Raw genomic sequence first — 17,725 nt, forward strand, 5'->3', positions numbered from 1 at the left:
ACTGATCTCCTTTAGAATGGACTGGTTGGATCTCACATTCTAATTTATAAGGAAAGCATGAGGACCCAAATAACCAAGTTTGGGGGAAAGAAAAGATAGGAATAAGCAATTTCCAAAAGAAATATTAATTCTAAACAGAATGTACTTCCTTCTACTTTTATTAGCAAATGACTTATTTAAATTGTAGACATGCTGTTGAGATTGTGATAAGGTTGGTTTACTCTAACATGGCTAATAGCACTGTAAATTGATAAAAATCCTTTGGGAAAGCACTGTAACAAGTATCAAAGTTTATAAATATGTTTCTTATCTTTGATATTGATTATCAATAATCCCAATCCTGGGAATGAAACCTAAGAAAGTAATTCAACTAAATATAGACATTGTATTAATGAAAGTGTTTCTTAGAATGAAGGAAAACTGGAAACAACCTGAATAAAAGTTTAAATGGTTACATAAAAAATAGTGTATCAGTACTATGGAATATTATGCAACCACTAGCAATGATAATTTTGAGTATTAGAAGTAATTTGAAAAATATTTGATCATGAAAAAAGAAATAGGCAAAATTATATGATAATATTCGGTGGTTTGGGGGACAGTTTTCATTAGTATTAAGTTGTTTTATAATAAAAACACACAAAATTCATTGTTTTGCCCCTGGCCATTATACCACAAGAAAGAGATAACGAAGTTGGAGAAAGTCCATAATGATGGAGGATACCGTGGAACTTTTGGAAAAATAAAAGCTGAGGAAGGAAATAGGGTTGAACTTACACACTCATGAAAGGGATAGGTAAGTGAATGAGAAGAGCTGCATAAAATCTTGAAATGCTAGAATTGGAGAGTACCTCCTGATGCTTCTAATTAATTGATCAAGTTTGTATTGAATAAGGTGAAAGTGAAAGTGTAATCACTCAGTCATGTCTGATTCTTTGCCACCCCATGGACTGTAGCTTGCCAGGCTCCTCTGTCCATGGAATTCTCCAGGCAAAAACACTGGTGTGGGTTGCCATTTCCTTCTCCAGGAGATCTTCCTGACTCAGGGATCGAACCCAGGTCTACCTGCACTGCAGGCGGATTCTTTACCATCTGAGCCACCTGGGGGACCACCTTCAATTGAAGGTCTATTAAATCCACTGTTAATCTGCACATGCTAGACTGGTCTCTACAGGGGCTCCTGAATTTACTTCATGCCTCTACCCCTTACGAACTAATATATATCAATATATTCCAGTCTGTACCAATGACTTCTTTCCCTGAATTATTTACAATAGCAATTTGTCAGTCTCATAATTGAATCAATCACCTAATCTAAGCAACCAAATAATTATCAGACACACGAATATTATTCTGAATATGTATTAAGTTTTTGTTGAATACTTCCTATGTGCCAGGCAGGACGAATTGACTTCATAAGCACATCTAAGCATCTCAACAACCCTGTGAAACCTGTATGCTGTTGCTACTTAGTTGCTAAGTCATGTCCAACTCTTGGCCAACCCATGGACTGTGGCCCACTAGGCTCCTCTGTTCATGGGATTTCCTAGGCAACCACACTAGAGTGGGTTGCCATTTCCTCTTCCAGGAGATCTTTCCGACCCAGGGATCAAACCCCTGACTCCTGCTCTGCAAGTGGATTCTTTACCACTGAGCCACCCGGGAAGCCCCCTTGAAACATGTATCCAAAAACTGAGGCTCAGGGATGTTAGATAATTTGCTCAAGACCAAGTGTCTGAGCTGGAAATTTAACATAGGTGTAATTCCAAAGACTGCCCTCCTAACCACTAGGTATTAATAATACAGTTTCAATTGTATTGTATATGTTTTCTTTCCCTAACTAGATTTTTAAGACTATGAGGGCAAGGATTTTATTTTCTCTTTCCTTTGCTTTGTGTATGCTAACTGCTATACACATAGTCCTCAATGGGTACTTAAAGCCAATAGCTGTAGCTAGCTGAAACTACCAGTTACTTCAAAATGGATTTATATATTAGATGGATTCACTGGTAATCTATTCAGAATGGATTACTTAAAGGAAACAAGGATATTTAGGTCCTTCCTTAATCCCTGAGATGTGTATGGAAGAGAACTACACCTTCACAAAGCTGATTGCTTCTTTCTGACTAAGAACTGATTAGGCTGAATGGGATTAGGGTGTGATCCTTCTTTGATTCTTCTGGTTCTCTTCTGTTTTCTAGAAACTCCTAGCCTAAAAGGGCCCATCTCCACACTAGTGCTTCTCCTGGTCTGGCTTTGCTTGCTTCAGTTCAGTCGCTCAGTTGTGTCCGACTCTTTGTGACCCCATGAATCACAGCATGCCAGGCCTCCCTGTCCATCACCAACTCCCGGAGTTCACCCAAACTCATGTCCATAGAGCCAGTGATGCCATCTAGCCATCTCCTCATCTGTCGTCCCCTTCTCCTCCTGCCCCCAATCCCTCCCAGCATCAGGGTCTTTTCCAATGAGTCAACTCTTCGCATGAGGCGGCCAAAGTATTGGAGTTTCAGCTTCAGCATCATTCCTTCCAATGAACACCCAGGACTGATCTCCTTTAGGATGCACTGGTTGGATCTTCTTGCAGTCCAAGGGACCCTCAAGAGTCTTCTCCAACACCACAGTTCAAAAGCATCAATTCTTCAGCGCTCAGCTTTCTTCACAGTCCAACTCTCACATCCATACATGACCACTGGAAAAACCATAGCCTTGATTAGACGGACCTTTGTTGGCAAAGTAGTATCTCTGCTTTTCAATATACTATCTAGGTTGGTCATAACTTTCCTTCCAAGGAGTAAGCATCTTTTAATTTCATGGCTGCAATCACCATCTCCAGTGATTTTAGAGCCCCCCAAAATAAAGTCTGACACTGTTTCCACTGTTTCCCCATCTATTTCCCATGAAGTGGTGGGACCAGATGCCATGATCTTCATTTTCTGAATGTTGAGCTTTAAGCCAACTTTTTCACTCCTCTTTCACTTTCAACAAGAGGCTTTTTAGTTCCTCTTCACTTTCTGCCATAAGCATAGTGTCATCTGCATATCTGAGGTTATTGATATTTCTCCTGGCAATCTTGATTCCAGCTTGTGCTTCTTCCAGCCCAGCGTTTCTCATGATATACTCTGCATATAAGTTAAATAAGCAAGTTAAATTGCTTTCTTACACCACTCCTTTTCTTGTGTGGGAAATGGGAAATGGCAACCCACTCCAGTATTCTTGTGTGGAGAATCCAATGGACAGAGGAGCCTGGCAGGCTGTAGTCCATGGGGACTATAGTCCAAGGGGTTGCAAATGTCCGACACTACTTAGTGACTAAACCACCACAAACCACCACGGCACCTATAGAGGCAGGTCCAACATGCCAGGTTTTATCAGTAAAGTGGTCAACAAATAATTATGGAGTTACGTCAGCCAAGTTATGCCTCTGAGCCTCAGTTTACTCATCAGTAAAATGGAATTAAATAAGCCCCCTCCTCTAATATTTCAATATTGTCATAATTTCATAGTTAATATTTAGTTTAATATGTGGATATTGGGTGCTAGAAGGAGGTTCTCCCCAGAGTTGCTGGCCCCTCCTGGGTTGAGTTCTGTTTAATTCCCAAAGAGCCATAGTTAATATTTAGTTTATTAATTAATGGGTAGCTGGAGGTACACTATGGAGAGACTGGGGCCTATACATCTAGATGGGATTAATTAAGTCTTGAAATCATCTTCCATTCTCCTGCTGACTGCATTAGGAAAACACCACAGTTGAGGGTGAGAACTGAGGGGTTGGAGTCAGCTGGCTATCCACAATCTGGTAGGGTCCTTGGGAAAGATTTCAGGGGTGAAAGCTCACGTAGAATTTCAGGTTAATTTCAGTTAAATTCAGGTAACCTCATGTAGGAAAGCTTGGGAAGGAGAGAGTTGAGTTGGAGACCCCTCTGTGCTGTTTTCCCCTCCAACTCTCACCCCTCCCCCACTCCTGTCAATCACCGATTCTGACTATCTAGCACAAAGGTAGAAAATCCCCTGGGGGTCTCAGGCCAGGAGGCCTCTTACTGTCCAGCTCTGATGCCTAGAGAAGAATAGGAAAAGGCTACCCTCCCCCCTTTCTCGCTCCCTGCCCACCGGTCTTGCTTTTGCAAGTGGAAAGCAATGTCAGGCCCCACGCAATCCCTTTTGCAAAGCGGGAGAGAGAGAGAGAGAGGTGTGTGTGTGTGTGTGTCGTGTGTGTCGTGTGTGGTGTGTGTGTGTGGGGGGGGTGTGTGTTTGTGTGTGTGGTGTGTAGCGAAGAGGATTGGGGGTGGGATTCCATGACGTTAGCGGCTCCGCCTCCCGGTATATATAAGGGGCGCTTGGCGCGCAACGACCCCAAGCAGCAGCTTTGAAGCCTGAGCAACCGAACTCGGTAGCCCCAACCCAACTCGGCTGAACTCAGCTTCGCGGAATCCTAACCGAGATTTTCCGCGCCCTGGGCTTGCAACAGCTCCTGGGTAAGCCTTGAAGGCCGACACGTGTGTCGGAGGGGACGAGCGAGGGTCTGGGCATACCTAGGATTCTCTGGCAACCATGGCATGCAGTTGCATCAACGCGGCCGTGACCTGTTGCAGGCGAGACCCCAGTCCTGGGAGCCAAGGCTCCCATTTGCATCTCAGCCCCAGACCTTTTCTAGATGAGAGCATAAGAAACTGGGAGCTGAGTCGGGGGGCATAAGGCGGAACCCCTCTTCTCGGGTGCTAGCAATTTCGGGCTGCTCAGGGGCCCCTCTCGCGGGGGGTGGGTATCTCCTTATCTTCAGATGTCGAAGCCCCGCCTCACTGTTGATGCTTGCTGGTCAGCCTTGCGGGGCGGGAGGAAGTGGGGGAGCATTTGCTTACTCCCCTGGGCGACGGCAGTGCCAGTTACAGTGTGGGCTTGGATATGAGGGATGGAACTGAGTCGGTGCTCACTTTTGATCTGTGGCCGAGATTGGACTCCCCTCTCTCCGGGGGATCTAGGAACCATGCTTATTTGAAGCCCTGGGGGTGAGCCCCGGAAAGGAATGTGGATATTGGGTGCTAGAAGGAGGTTCTCCCCAGAGTTGCTGGCCCCTCCTGGGTTGAGTTCTGTTTAATTCCTAAAGAGCCACAGGCCAGGGGACGGAGGCAAATGAGCTTCCCTAGCTCCTGGGTTGGGGTCTAGGATAAGCTCTATAGTTTCCCCGCCAAAGAAAGAAGAGACTGATATTGATTGAGCACCTACAAGGTGCCAGACCACTGAAGGATGGGGAATTTCACGTGCCTTTTCTGAAATTGTCCTTTCACAAACCTGTGAGGTATTGTTATTCCTACTTGCAAATGAAGAAACTGAGGTTAGAGGAAGAGTGACTTGCCTTTGTCCCCTCAACATCCTCCTCCCCTCCCCCCACAATTCTTTTACTTGGTGGCATGGGTATTGTAATTCACTCTCAGAGCTTAGGGATAATGAGCCCTATTGAAGGTCTTTTGTCTTGTTTTTCACCAGATCCTTCCTAGCATCCTCTTCAATTCCAGCTAGAATGCTGTGGCAGGCGCTTTGCAGATTTGGTCAAAAGCTGGTACGCAGACGTACGCTGGAGCCAGGCATGGCTGAGACTCGCCTTGCCAGATGCCTGAGCACTCTGGATTTAGTGGCCCTAGGTGTGGGCAGCACTTTGGGTGCAGGCGTGTATGTCTTGGCTGGTGAGGTGGCCAAAGATAAAGCAGGACCATCCATTGTGATCTGCTTTTTGGTGGCCGCCCTATCTTCTATGTTGGCTGGGCTGTGCTATGCGGAGTTTGGTGCTCGGGTGCCCCGTTCTGGTTCTGCATATCTCTACAGCTATGTCACTGTGGGTGAACTCTGGGCCTTCACCACTGGCTGGAACCTCATCCTCTCCTATGTCATCGGTGAGATGGTGGGGCAGGGGGGCACTTACGCAGCCAGTGAAGGGGCTTGGAGTCAGGAAATCTGGGTGGAATGGTGAAGCGAGATATTCATCATTCACAGGAATTAAATATTCATAAATGCGTGTATTTGTTGGGGGGGCTGGGTGGGTTGAAGGTATGGAGAAATTGTTCGTTCTACCTACCTCTGTCCTGGCTTCCTTAATTGGCTGGTTTTGGTTCTTAAAAGGTAAGAATAGGTGAAAATAGGGTTCTTATGACACTGGTCTGGGAGAGGGAGGAAAGGAGATGAGAGAGGAAGGTTGACCCCGTATTTCTCCCTCTGCTCCATTAGGTACAGCCAGTGTGGCCCGGGCCTGGAGCTCAGCTTTTGACAACCTGATTGGGAACCACATCTCTCAGACCCTGCAGGGGAGCATCTCACTGCATGTTCCCCGTGTCCTCGCAGAATATCCAGATTTTTTTGCTATGGGCCTTGTGTTGTTGCTCACTGGTGAGACAAGGGACAGGGACAGTGACCAGGGTGGGGCTAGTGGGGACTAGGCTTGGGAGCTTGTGGAGGTGGTAGCTGTGAGAAAGAAGAGAAACTGGGGAGTAAAGGTCTGCATCTAGAGGCAGGGAAACAGAGCTGGGACTGAGGCCTTTCTTAAAGTCCTGAATGCCTCTTTCCCACAGGATTGCTGGCTCTGGGGGCTAGTGAGTCAGCCCTAGTTACCAAGGTGTTCACGGTGGTGAATCTTTTAGTTCTTGGTTTTGTCATCATCTCTGGCTTCGTTAAGGGAGATCTGCACAATTGGAAGCTCACAGAAGAGGACTACAAACTGGCCGTGGCCGGACTCAATGACACTTCTAGGTTAGGAGAGGAGATACAAAGCTGGGAGCATGGTGGAGAGCAGGGGATCTGCACTGAGGGTTTCTGGTGGGGGTGGGGCTGGGGGTGGGGATGGGAACCTAGGCCTTGAAGACCCAGCTGAGTAGCTGGGCTTCAGAGAAAAAGAACAGTTGGCTGAACATGCCCTTACCTTTTCTGTCTCTTCTTTCACTTTAGCTTGGGCCCTCTGGGCTCTGGAGGGTTTGTGCCTTTTGGCTTCGAGGGGATTCTCCGTGGAGCAGCGACCTGTTTCTACGCATTCGTTGGTTTTGACTGTATTGCTACCACTGGTAATAGTCATTCCATTCCATTGGGGCTTGTGCACCTTGTTGTGCTCAGGTGGTGTTGTGGGTTGGGGGAAGGGTAGAGAACCAAGCCTGCTTCTCTGATTCAGACCTTGTGCCCCTTCCTGCAGGGGAAGAGGCCCAGAATCCTCAGCGTTCCATCCCCACAGGCATTGTGATTTCACTCTTCGTCTGTTTTTTGGCCTATTTTGGGATCTCTTCGGCGCTCACGCTCATGATGCCTTACTACCAGCTTCAACCCGAGAGTCCCTTGCCTGAGGCCTTTCTCTATACTGGGTGGGCCCCAGCCCGCTATGTTGTAGCCATTGGATCCCTCTGTGCTCTCTCTACCAGGTCAGTGTCAAATGTTTGTTCTCCTCTGCTGCCAGAGTCTCAGGTGATAGTGTTCCATACCAGAGACTACCCCTAAAAAGGCCCTTGCATGCCTGCCTGCATGAGAATTTGCTTCAGTCGTGTCCAACTGTCTGTGACCCTATGGACTGTAGCCTGCCAGGCTCCTTTGTCCATGAGATGTCCCAGGCAAGAATGCTGGAGTGGGTTGCCATGCCCTCCTGTAGGGTATCTTCCCAACCCAGGGATCAAACTTGCGTCTCCTACATTGGCAGGTGGGTTCTTTACCACTAGCACCACCTGGGAAGCCCTAAAAGGCCCTTTAGAAGCCTTTAAAAGGCCTGTGAGCAGAAAGCGGAGGCTCCTTAAGCTCACATTTTGGAGGAAAGAGATACCCGGTCAACACTGCTCTGGGCATTCTTCTCTCCAGCCTCTTGGGCTCTATGTTCCCCATGCCTCGAGTGATCTATGCGATGGCGGAGGATGGCCTCCTGTTTCGTGGCCTTGCCCGGATCCACACCAGCACACACACTCCCATCGTGGCCACTGTGGTCTCTGGCATTATTGCAGGTGAAAACTCTTTGCCATTCCCTTTGTTATTTCACCAACTCCCTTCACTTTGCTCTTGCCTTAGCTCATGTTTTCTGCCCATCAATTTCAGCATTCATGGCATTCCTCTTTGAACTCACTGATCTGGTGGACCTCATGTCAATTGGGACCCTGCTTGCTTATTCCCTGGTGGCTGTTTGTGTTCTTATCCTCAGGTGAGGCTCCTTTCCTCTGCATACTGTCGTTTGGGTTTTAATTCTTAGATGAGGAGTGATAGGGATCTGCTTCTCTTCCCCCCTCTCTGCCTTCATCATTCTGACTCTCCTCGAGGAGTATGGCTATCCCTCCCTGCCAAAAAATGCGACTACCCTTAGTGGTGATGAGGAAGGTTAACCTGCCTGGGAGAAGATGGTTAAGGGTTGTTTTTAATACTCCCATCTTCCTCTTGCCTCAGGTATCAGCCTGACCGGGAGATGAGGAATGAGGAAGATGAAGTGGAGTTGCAGGAGGAGAAGATCCCTGAAGCAGAGAAACTGACCCTACAGGGACTATTTTGTCCATTCAACTCCATCCCCACTCCAGTCTCTGGCCAAGTTGTCTATGTTTGTTCCTCACTGCTTGGTGAGCATTGGAATTTTTCTCTTGAGTCAGCATGATGTGAACTGGAGAGAGGGTGGCTCTCCTTGGAATGGGGTGCCTAATGTTTTAACATATTGCTCTCAAGAACTGGTTTTGATGCTTTTCAACTTGACTCTTGAAGCTCTGCTGCTGAGTGTCCTTTGCCTAGTACTGGCCCAGTGGTCCATTCCACTGCTTTCTGGAGACCCAGTGTGGATTGCAGTGGTTGTGCTGCTCCTGATGCTCATTGCTGGGATCACTGGAGTCATCTGGAGACAGCCACAGAGCTCCGCTGAACTTCACTTTAAGGTAAATGACCTCTTCTTTCCCCGCAACTAACCCATGTTGGAAGAATAGGTTCTAGAAACCTCACAGTCTCACATATTCTTTCACTGGACAAGAAGGGAAAGATATAGGAGATACCTAGGCCGAAACATCTTATCTGATGCTTATTTCTTTCCTGTTCCATTCCCCCAGACTCTGCATATTCTTGAGTCCCATATGAGGTACACTACATGAGCAGGCACTGAAACACATAGCCTGAGTAGGAGTCAGACTCTCCCTTTCCTGGTTAAAAAAGGTTAGGAATCTCGTCTATCTTACCTCGTGGTCTATACAAAGATTTTGCTTTGTTCCCAGGTACCTGCTTTGCCCTTTCTTCCACTAATGAGCATCTTTGTGAATATTTACCTTATGATGCAGATGACAGCTGGCACCTGGGCCCGATTTGGGGTCTGGATGCTGATTGGTAGGTATTCTTGGGAAGAGTAGGCCTCTTGGGTCCTATCCCACCTCCTTTCTTTCTTGGTCTCAAGTAGGAGTCATATTAAGCCTTTGCAGACCACTATTTCTCTACCTCACAGCTACCTTTTCCCACTAGGATTTGCTATCTACTTCGGCTATGGGATGCGGCACAGCCTGGAAGAGGTTAAGAGTGACCAACCCTCACTCAAGTCTAGGGCCAGAACTGTAGATTTGGACCTCAGCAGTGCCTGTGTGCATTCGATTTGACATCATCACACCTGAATGCTGTCTGGTCTCCCTGCACAATAATGGAGTGTACTCCTGACCACACTGAGCTAGGCTTCCCATGGGATGTTGGTGGGGGAACACAGACAGAGCTCTGTATTTATTGTGGAGTCAAGGATGTGTCTTTGCTGTTTCTCATCTTTTTTTTTTTTTTTATTCGTTTACTTTTTAATTGTATCTGTAGTTGCTTAACCAGCTTTTAAAAAATTATTATTAAAAGAAACTAGAAAAAGAATCTATGTTTTGTTCTTTGTTTGCTAGAGGTGATGTGGAGCCTGACTTTCAGTGTGGAGAACTTCAGATAAGTCTTTTGTTTGCTCTGTCAGCACAAAAGTATCTGCTATGCCTGTGTGTGCTTCTTATTGGCTTGGGGTTTGAGTAGGATGGTGTAAGTAGCATCAAGTCTAATCACACTTCAGGGAACAAACTTGAGATATACTTTCCCCTTGCTACACTAAAGGTTAGTTTGTAAATAAGTAGGCAACAACACTCATCTCTGGGATTTGGGGGTGGACTCTCATCTCAACATTGGCATTGGTCAAGGCCAACACTGAGACCATTGTCTTCTGTTCCACTCCTTCTAGTTGGACCAGTCCCAGACTCCTGTGACTGCCTGGACAACAGAAATTTTGGCTGGGGTGTTTGGTACTTCTGGGAAGAAGAGGGGACAGCAGGAGAGAGTGGGTAAAGGACTATGTATATGTTATAGATACTTGTTGTAAGGAAACAGGTTAGAGCTGCTCAGACCAAGAACTATTCATTCATCCATTTACTCAACAACCATATGAGGAGCTCCTATAAAATGCTAGGCCCTGTGCTGGGTGCTGAGGATACAAACATGAATAAGACATAGTCCTTGCTCTCAAGGAACTCATCATTTAGTGGTGGAGACAAGCAGGTCAGCAGGAAACAGTGTGATTTGTCCCAGGGTAGAGGTAAGTGCTGAGTGCTGCAGAAGCATGGAAAAGGATGCATTTGACTTGAGTGTGCCTCATGGGGGATTAACCCGAGGCCTCTGCAGGGAAAGCTCAGAGTCCTAACCACTGGACTGCCAGGGAATTCCCCTGAGTAGGTGTTCATGAAGTGGACTGAGGGGAGGGCTTGTCTGCCAGTGAACAGTGTGCACAAGGCTGTGGGAGTATGAAAAGGCGTACTGTATTGGGAGTATGACATATAGTTTAATGTGGCTGAAGGGCAGCAGTATGGGGTTGTGGTAAAAGATAACAGAACATGTGGATGGCCTTGTGTACCCTACCTAGGAATTCAGATGTTATCTTAAAATTGTGTGTGTGTATGGAGGGGAGGGGGTGTTGTCACTGAATGATTCCAAGCAAAAGAGGTGGTTGGATTTATTAGTCTGGCAGCAGCAAGGAGGATAGCTTGGAAGAGGGTGGGGGAAGTTAAAGCAGTGTGATAATAGCTGCCATTTTTTAAGTATTTATTATAGGCCAGATAGTGTGAATAAATCTCTTAGTTCTTGCAATAACCCAGTGAAGTACATGTTATGATAATTATTTTTTACAGATAAGGGAACAGGTTTGGGGTAAGGAATATGCTATAGGTCACATAACTTGGAATGATCAGGGCCAGGATACAAACTCAGTTCTGACTCTGCAGTGTATACTCTTTAACCACTGTGTGACATTGCTAGCAGTGACTAGAAGAGCATCATAGTCATTTGGGCAAAATATTTCAAGAATTTTGTTCATGTGGATGTATAAGGTAAGAAAAAAGTGGCTGATTTAGATTTCTGGGTGAATGATCAAATTATTAGCCAAGATGGAGAGCATAAGAAGAAGAGCATATTTGGGGAAAGATAAATTCAGTTCCTGGAGAAGGAAATGACAACCCACTCCAGTATTCTTGCCTGGAGAATTCCATGGACAGAGGGGCCTGGTGGGGTACAGTCCATGGGGTCACAAAGAGTTAGATATGACTAAGTGACTAACTTTCACTTTTCAAATCCAGTTCCATATATGCTGAGTTTATAAACATGTACAGGAGTTTAGCTTCATATAGGTGAAGATACATAATCACCAATTGGAACTTGGAGCTAGGCTAGAGGTCTTAAGCTAGAGTTACAGATTTAGAAGTCATCAACCGACTGAGTGACTGAACTGAACTGAACTGAACTCAGAGAGCAGATGAGTATGTAATGGAAGCTGTGTGGGGCTAAAGATTGCTTTGGGGTGAAATAAACAAAAAAATTGAAGCACAAATTATATAATTTCCTTTATATACAAAGAACTCATAAAAAGTCAATAAGAGATGAATAACCTGATACAAAGGATATAGTTTTCAGAAAAAGAATATAAAATGCAAACAAATATAAAAAAGATACTCAACCTCACTTATCAAAGAAATGCAAATGAAAACAATCATAAAAATTCAGTTCTTACAGACTGGCAAAACAAATTTCAATGACAAGGCACTGGCAAAAGTGAGGGTAAAAAGGCAATCTTATGCATGATAGGGATATACATTCTTGTGACTTGTGGAGGGTAATTTGATGATACCAGAATTAAAAACACTTCCTTTTTAATCTGATAATTTCATTGATAGGAATTAAAATTTTACATATATAAGGATATTAACAGTGACAGTTTTCATCATAGTGTCAAAGTTGGAAACCACCTAATGTGCACCAGCCAGGAACTAGTTAAGTTACATTAATTCCATGGAATACTTAATACAGCCATTAGAATGATGAGATAGCATGGTAGAATATCTTGCTTTTCTGAATATGAAGCTTATAAATCTAAATAAAATGAAACAGCATGGTATTTACTTAAAAACAGATGAGATAGAATTATATGTGCCAAGAGATGATATAGATGGACAGAGATCCAAGACAAGTTTTAAGCAGAGACAGAACAAAATGGAACAAAGACCCCCAAGGTGCAAAATATTTATATGAAAGAACAAAAGAGAATGCATCTATACATATTTTTTTGTGTGTGTGGAAAAATTAGCCAGAAACCTCTGATTTCTCTTATGTACTTTTTCAGTTTTTTACTAGCTACAAACATTACTTTTAAAATTCCTTTTATAATCATAGTAAAAAATTGGAGGTACTAACATTGAAGGGATGGAGGAGGAGGAGGACACGGTGCAGGAGGAGATGGAGAAGGAATGATTGAGGAGACAGGAGAGTGATGTGGCAGTCTAGGGAGGAAGAAGCTTCTCAAGGGCAGTCAACAATGCCAAATACTGCCTAGAGAGTCAAGTTAAATAAGATGACAACAGAAATGTTTCATTGGTTTTGTCAGTTAGTAGGTAATTGATCATTTTAAGAGCAGGGTCTGTCAGATGTTGGGGAGGGGGGATTGCAGTGGATTGTGAATGGAAGGTGACGAGGATGTGTGCTATAGGTGAGCATTTCAAGGCACAGCTGGAGGGAGTTGAAGGAGAGATTTCCTTTTTTTTTTTTTTTTAAGATGGGCAATTCTTGTATTTATATGCTTAAAAGAGATTGTCAATGGAGAGAGCACAATACATCCTGGCACTACTGTTTAAACAAATCATTTGTGAAGGAAGGAGTAGTTCTTTGATTCGGTTCTCTACGTCTTTTTTCTTTCAGTGCAGTGTTTCCAGATCTCAGACAGATAAGTATAACCTTCATGAATTTTTCTGTGTAAGTACTATACTATTTATAAAAAACACCATTTTTAGATTAAATATACTTCTTTAAAAAAACTATTTGGGGACTTCCCTGGTGATCCAGTGGTTAAGAATCCATCTGCCAATGCAGGGAACATGGGTTCAATCCCTGATCCGGGAAGATCCCACATGCTATGGGGCAACTAAGCCTGTGCACCACAACTACTGAGCCTGTGCGCTGCAACAAGAGAAGCTACCACAATTAGAAGCCCACCCACTGGAACTAGAGAGTAGCCCCCACTTGCTGAAACTAGAGAAAGCCTGTGTGCAGCAACAAGACCCAGGATGGCCAAAAAATAAATTAATTAATCAAAAAAGAAAACATTTTGCCATTATTATAAGTGGAAAATAGAATTTTTCTAATATAAATTAAAATATCCAACTATTAAAAAATGCTTGGCTGTGCATCACCTAAAATAATGGCCTACACCATATTTTGGAAACAGTTAACAAAGTGAATAATCTCTGTAGGATGCCATGCTTGAAGCTGGAGTAGAAAATTTCTTTAAGCATGGTGTAATCAATCTCTTCAAAGAGTCAGAGATAAAATTGCCCCAAATAATTATAGACACAAAGTGGGAAATAATAAGTATCATAAGAGAGGTATGCATGAAGTACCAGTCATATGAGGGAGTTCTGTGAAATCTTCCTGGAGGTTGAAGCTTTTAAACTGATTTAAAGGATGGGTAAAATATGTATCTCCCAGATATGATGGGAGAGCATTTCAGGAGGCGGGAACGTTGTGCTAAAGGCAAGAAGATGGGAAAGTTTATAATTCTGTTTCCCCAGAGCCTAGGATTTTGAAGTACTGAAGTGGATAAAGAAAGAAGGAGAGGTAGATTCCAGTCACTCTTGAACTCAGTTAATTCCAGGGCCTGCAACTAAAGGACAGGAAGTGTGTGGATTAGTATTATAATAAGCGAAGGTGAGAGTGGGTCTGTGATTTGTTTCAGTGAATTACATACACCTCAGATACTTACATCAAATTTTCTGTGTACATCTTCTCAAGTTATAGCTCATTTGCCCAAGTAATCCCACTGCCACAATTCTGACTTCATGAATCCTCCAATTTGCTACTCCGCAACTCTCCAGATATACTTTCTCTCTTTTTATCAGTTTCCTCCAATCTTTGCTTGTTCTCTTTTCCACTTACATTTCTGAATTTATTACCATTATCATTCTTGTGAATATCTTTATCTCACTAGGCAATACTCCAGAGTACTCTCTGCCCCACCCAGAGGAATCCAAACATCTTTTTCATACTTTCACCTCTGTAGTTCAAGATTGTTGGTGGCAATCACACAGGTGGGTGGGTTAACGATCAAGCTTGACCAGGCCCTCAAATGTGCTGGAAATCCTCTTTTTCTCTATGATTGCCCTGCTCTCTGAAACAACTATTTCTTACCTTAGTCACGTTCTTCAGATCTCTCCCTCCTACTCTCTGCTGTTGACCTTGTCTCATACTTTATTGCAAAAACACATGCCCATCAGATAAAAACTTCCTCATCTTCCTGTGGGTTTTTAAAAATGGAAATAGCTTTTCTTTTTGTCCCCTGATGATAAAAATGTGTTCATTGTAGGACACTGAACAACTGAAAGATATAAAGAATCCCAAATCCCAACACTCAAAGATAAACATTAATATTTTGGTAAATATTCTTCCACACATTTTTGTTAAAATATGCATACATGAGTGTTTATCTTTCTGTGAACTGTTTTCTTTTTTCAATTTACGTATTAGTGGGATTGGTTGGTCCCTGTAGCCATGTATGTCGCTTCCCATTCATACTCAGACAGAAACCATCCCAACAGTTTATTTATTATTTTTTTATATTTATTTATTTTTATTGAAGGCTTCGCTTGTGGCTCAGCTGGTAAAGAACCCACCTGCCAATGTAGGAGATGCCCAAGACCTGGGTTCGATCCCTGGGTTGGGAAGATTCCCTGGAGGAGGGCACAGCAACCCATTCTAGTATTCTTGCCTGGAGAATCCCATGGACAGAGGAGCCTGGCGGGCTACAGTCCATGGGGTCACAAAAAGTTGGACACGATTTATCAGCTACAAACACATATACTTGATTTACAATTGTGTTAGTTTCAGGTGTCCAGCATAGTGATTCAGCTTTGTTACAGATTCTTTTCCATTTATAGGTTATTGCAAGACATTGGGTATAATTCCCTGTGCTATACAGTAAATCTTTGTTGCATATCTATTGTATGTATAGTCTTTTTTTTTGGCCACACCACATGGCTTGTGGGATCTTAGTTCTCCAACTAGCGATAGAACCTGGGGCCACTGCAATGAAAGTGCTGAGTCCTAACTACTGGACCACCAGGGAACTCCCTGTATAAGTTTTTGTAGTTATTCAAATCTATAAAATTACACCTTTTTGAGCAGTTAGTAACTTCTTTCTTTTTAAAATTCAGTGGTAGGATACAGGCATTTCCCGTCTTACACATTTAGGTTGTTTTCTCAGCAGTGTCTTTAAAGGCTGTATAAGTATTCCACTATATGGTATTAATGTACACTAGGCTGTATAAATAGTCTAGATTCAACTAGGTGAACAATTAAGAGATTTACAATGTGTCAGTGAACATTTCTGTTAATCTATCTTTGCAGAATTTTCCAATTTCTTCTTTAGGAAAATTCCTAGAAGAGGAATTGTTGTGGAACAGGGTATATACATTCTAAGATTTAAAGATATATTCATTTATTTATTTGGCTGTGCTGGGTTTTAGTTGTGGCATATGGGGTCTTAGTTCTCCAATTAGAGATTGGACCTGAGACCCCTGGAATTGGGAACATGAGAGTCTCAGCCACTGGACCACCAGGGAAACCCCCACTTTTAAGATTTTGATACCCATTTGTACTCCTACGAAGAGTACACAAGAGTGGGTCTTTTGTACATCTTATCAATTTGAAGTTTTGTTAATCTTTTTAACCTTTGCCAATCTGATAAATGAAAAAAAACTCACTTGCTTTATTTGCATTGCTTTGATTACTGGTGAGGCTGAATATCTCTTCATGTGTTTATTGGTTATTTATATTTCTTCCTGTGCAAATTGTCTGATCACATTCTTTGCTGATTTATGTGCTAGAAGATTTGTTTTTTTAACTTTAAGAGCTCTTATGTTAGATATGTTAACTGTTTATCTATTACATATGTTGAAAGTACCTTTTTCTAATCTGTGGTTTGTCTTTCAACCTTGCTTACAGTACCATTAGGAAGATTTTAATTTTTATGTGGTAAAACTTCTTATTTTTCCATTTTGATTCTGGTTTTAGATCATGTTTAAATCTTGTTGTGTTTATAAAATATTCACTCAAAGTTCCTTTAGAAGTTTTATGATTCAATTTAGTACTTGATTAATTCAGAATTCATTTTGGTATATGAAGTAAGTCAGGGATTTGGTTTTATTATATTTTTAAAATGGCTATTGCACTTCAGTACTTTTTCCTGACTAGCTCTTTTCTCCACTGATTTGAATCCTTTCTATATATACGTGGACCTGTTTCTGGACTCTATTTTGTTCCATTTCTCTGTATGCACTATTACCATACAATTTTATTTATGGTAGTTTTAATATCTAATAGAATAAGCCCATTCCTTGCTTCATTATTAATTTGTTTTTGGAATTTTCCAGCCTATACTTATATTTACTCTAGAGGTCTTCTTCTTTTGACAAGATGTAATGCTTATTAACTAATTTGTATTCTCAGTTGCTTATTCTCTTTTAATCCACTCTATTAATGAGAGTCTTAATAAGCTCTCATTAGAGTCCAAGCTGTTCACCTGCCTTATGTACTTATCTCACCATTTCTGCACTAATTTGTTAAAGGGTTGGAGTGGAAAATTTATAGTTTATGCTAGGGGAAAGGGAAGATAATTTACAGCCGGTTGAGTGCTACTTAATGGTATTTCACTGCTCACTGTTGCATGTCCTTCTCAACATGCACCAGCTTCTTTTATTTCCTTTCCTCTACTCTCTCTCTTTTACTTTTTTTTCTGTCTCTTAATCTTACTTACTTGTAACATCTAAAGAGGCTATCGAGACCAAAAAAAAAAAAAAATTGGAGATACCAAAACAACATAAGGGTTTTTCACCTTTCTGCATATTTTCCTTTTTTCACTGGCCCTTTCAATGCAGTGGTGTCAGCTCAATAAGTAGACCTGACTTTGGAGTCATATTTGCAGTCAGTATTGATCAATTGAGTCACTTGATTCCTGGATGCCTTATATAATCTTGGATAATAGCTATTCTACTACAGACATGATTAGAAACTAAGAGCTCTCAAAGGACCACTATAGGCTTGAGAACTGAGGTCTAATTATCGTCCTGTTTGTTCATTAGTTCATCCATGAACAAAGGAGTTATGCTACAGCCAGGAGCTTGGGTGGGATGATGGAAGTTAGGAGCTCTTAACTGCCAACCAGGAAATAGGGAATTACAATGGGAATTTACATTTGATAAGTACCTAC

At 42.8% G+C, this 17,725-nt stretch overlaps 1 protein-coding gene across 1 annotated transcript; it reads left to right on the forward strand.

The window, feature by feature from the left end:
* The first annotated feature begins 4,238 nt into the window (after window positions 1-4,238).
* Window positions 4,239-9,819, forward strand: SLC7A3 (solute carrier family 7 member 3). Its single transcript, XM_061409805.1, has 12 exons — window positions 4,239-4,472; window positions 5,482-5,885; window positions 6,217-6,375; window positions 6,558-6,735; window positions 6,931-7,043; window positions 7,169-7,391; window positions 7,819-7,958; window positions 8,050-8,152; window positions 8,392-8,558; window positions 8,698-8,864; window positions 9,195-9,303; window positions 9,436-9,819. The coding sequence occupies exons 2-12, from the start codon at window positions 5,516-5,518 to the stop codon at window positions 9,564-9,566; spliced, it is 1,860 nt and encodes a 619-aa protein (XP_061265789.1). The 5' UTR covers window positions 4,239-4,472; window positions 5,482-5,515; the 3' UTR covers window positions 9,567-9,819.
* The last annotated feature ends 7,906 nt before the right edge of the window (window positions 9,820-17,725 follow it).

The sequence above is a fragment of the Bos javanicus genome, chromosome X, assembly GCF_032452875.1.
Source record: "Bos javanicus breed banteng chromosome X, ARS-OSU_banteng_1.0, whole genome shotgun sequence".
NCBI classification, from domain to species: domain Eukaryota; kingdom Metazoa; phylum Chordata; class Mammalia; order Artiodactyla; family Bovidae; genus Bos; species Bos javanicus.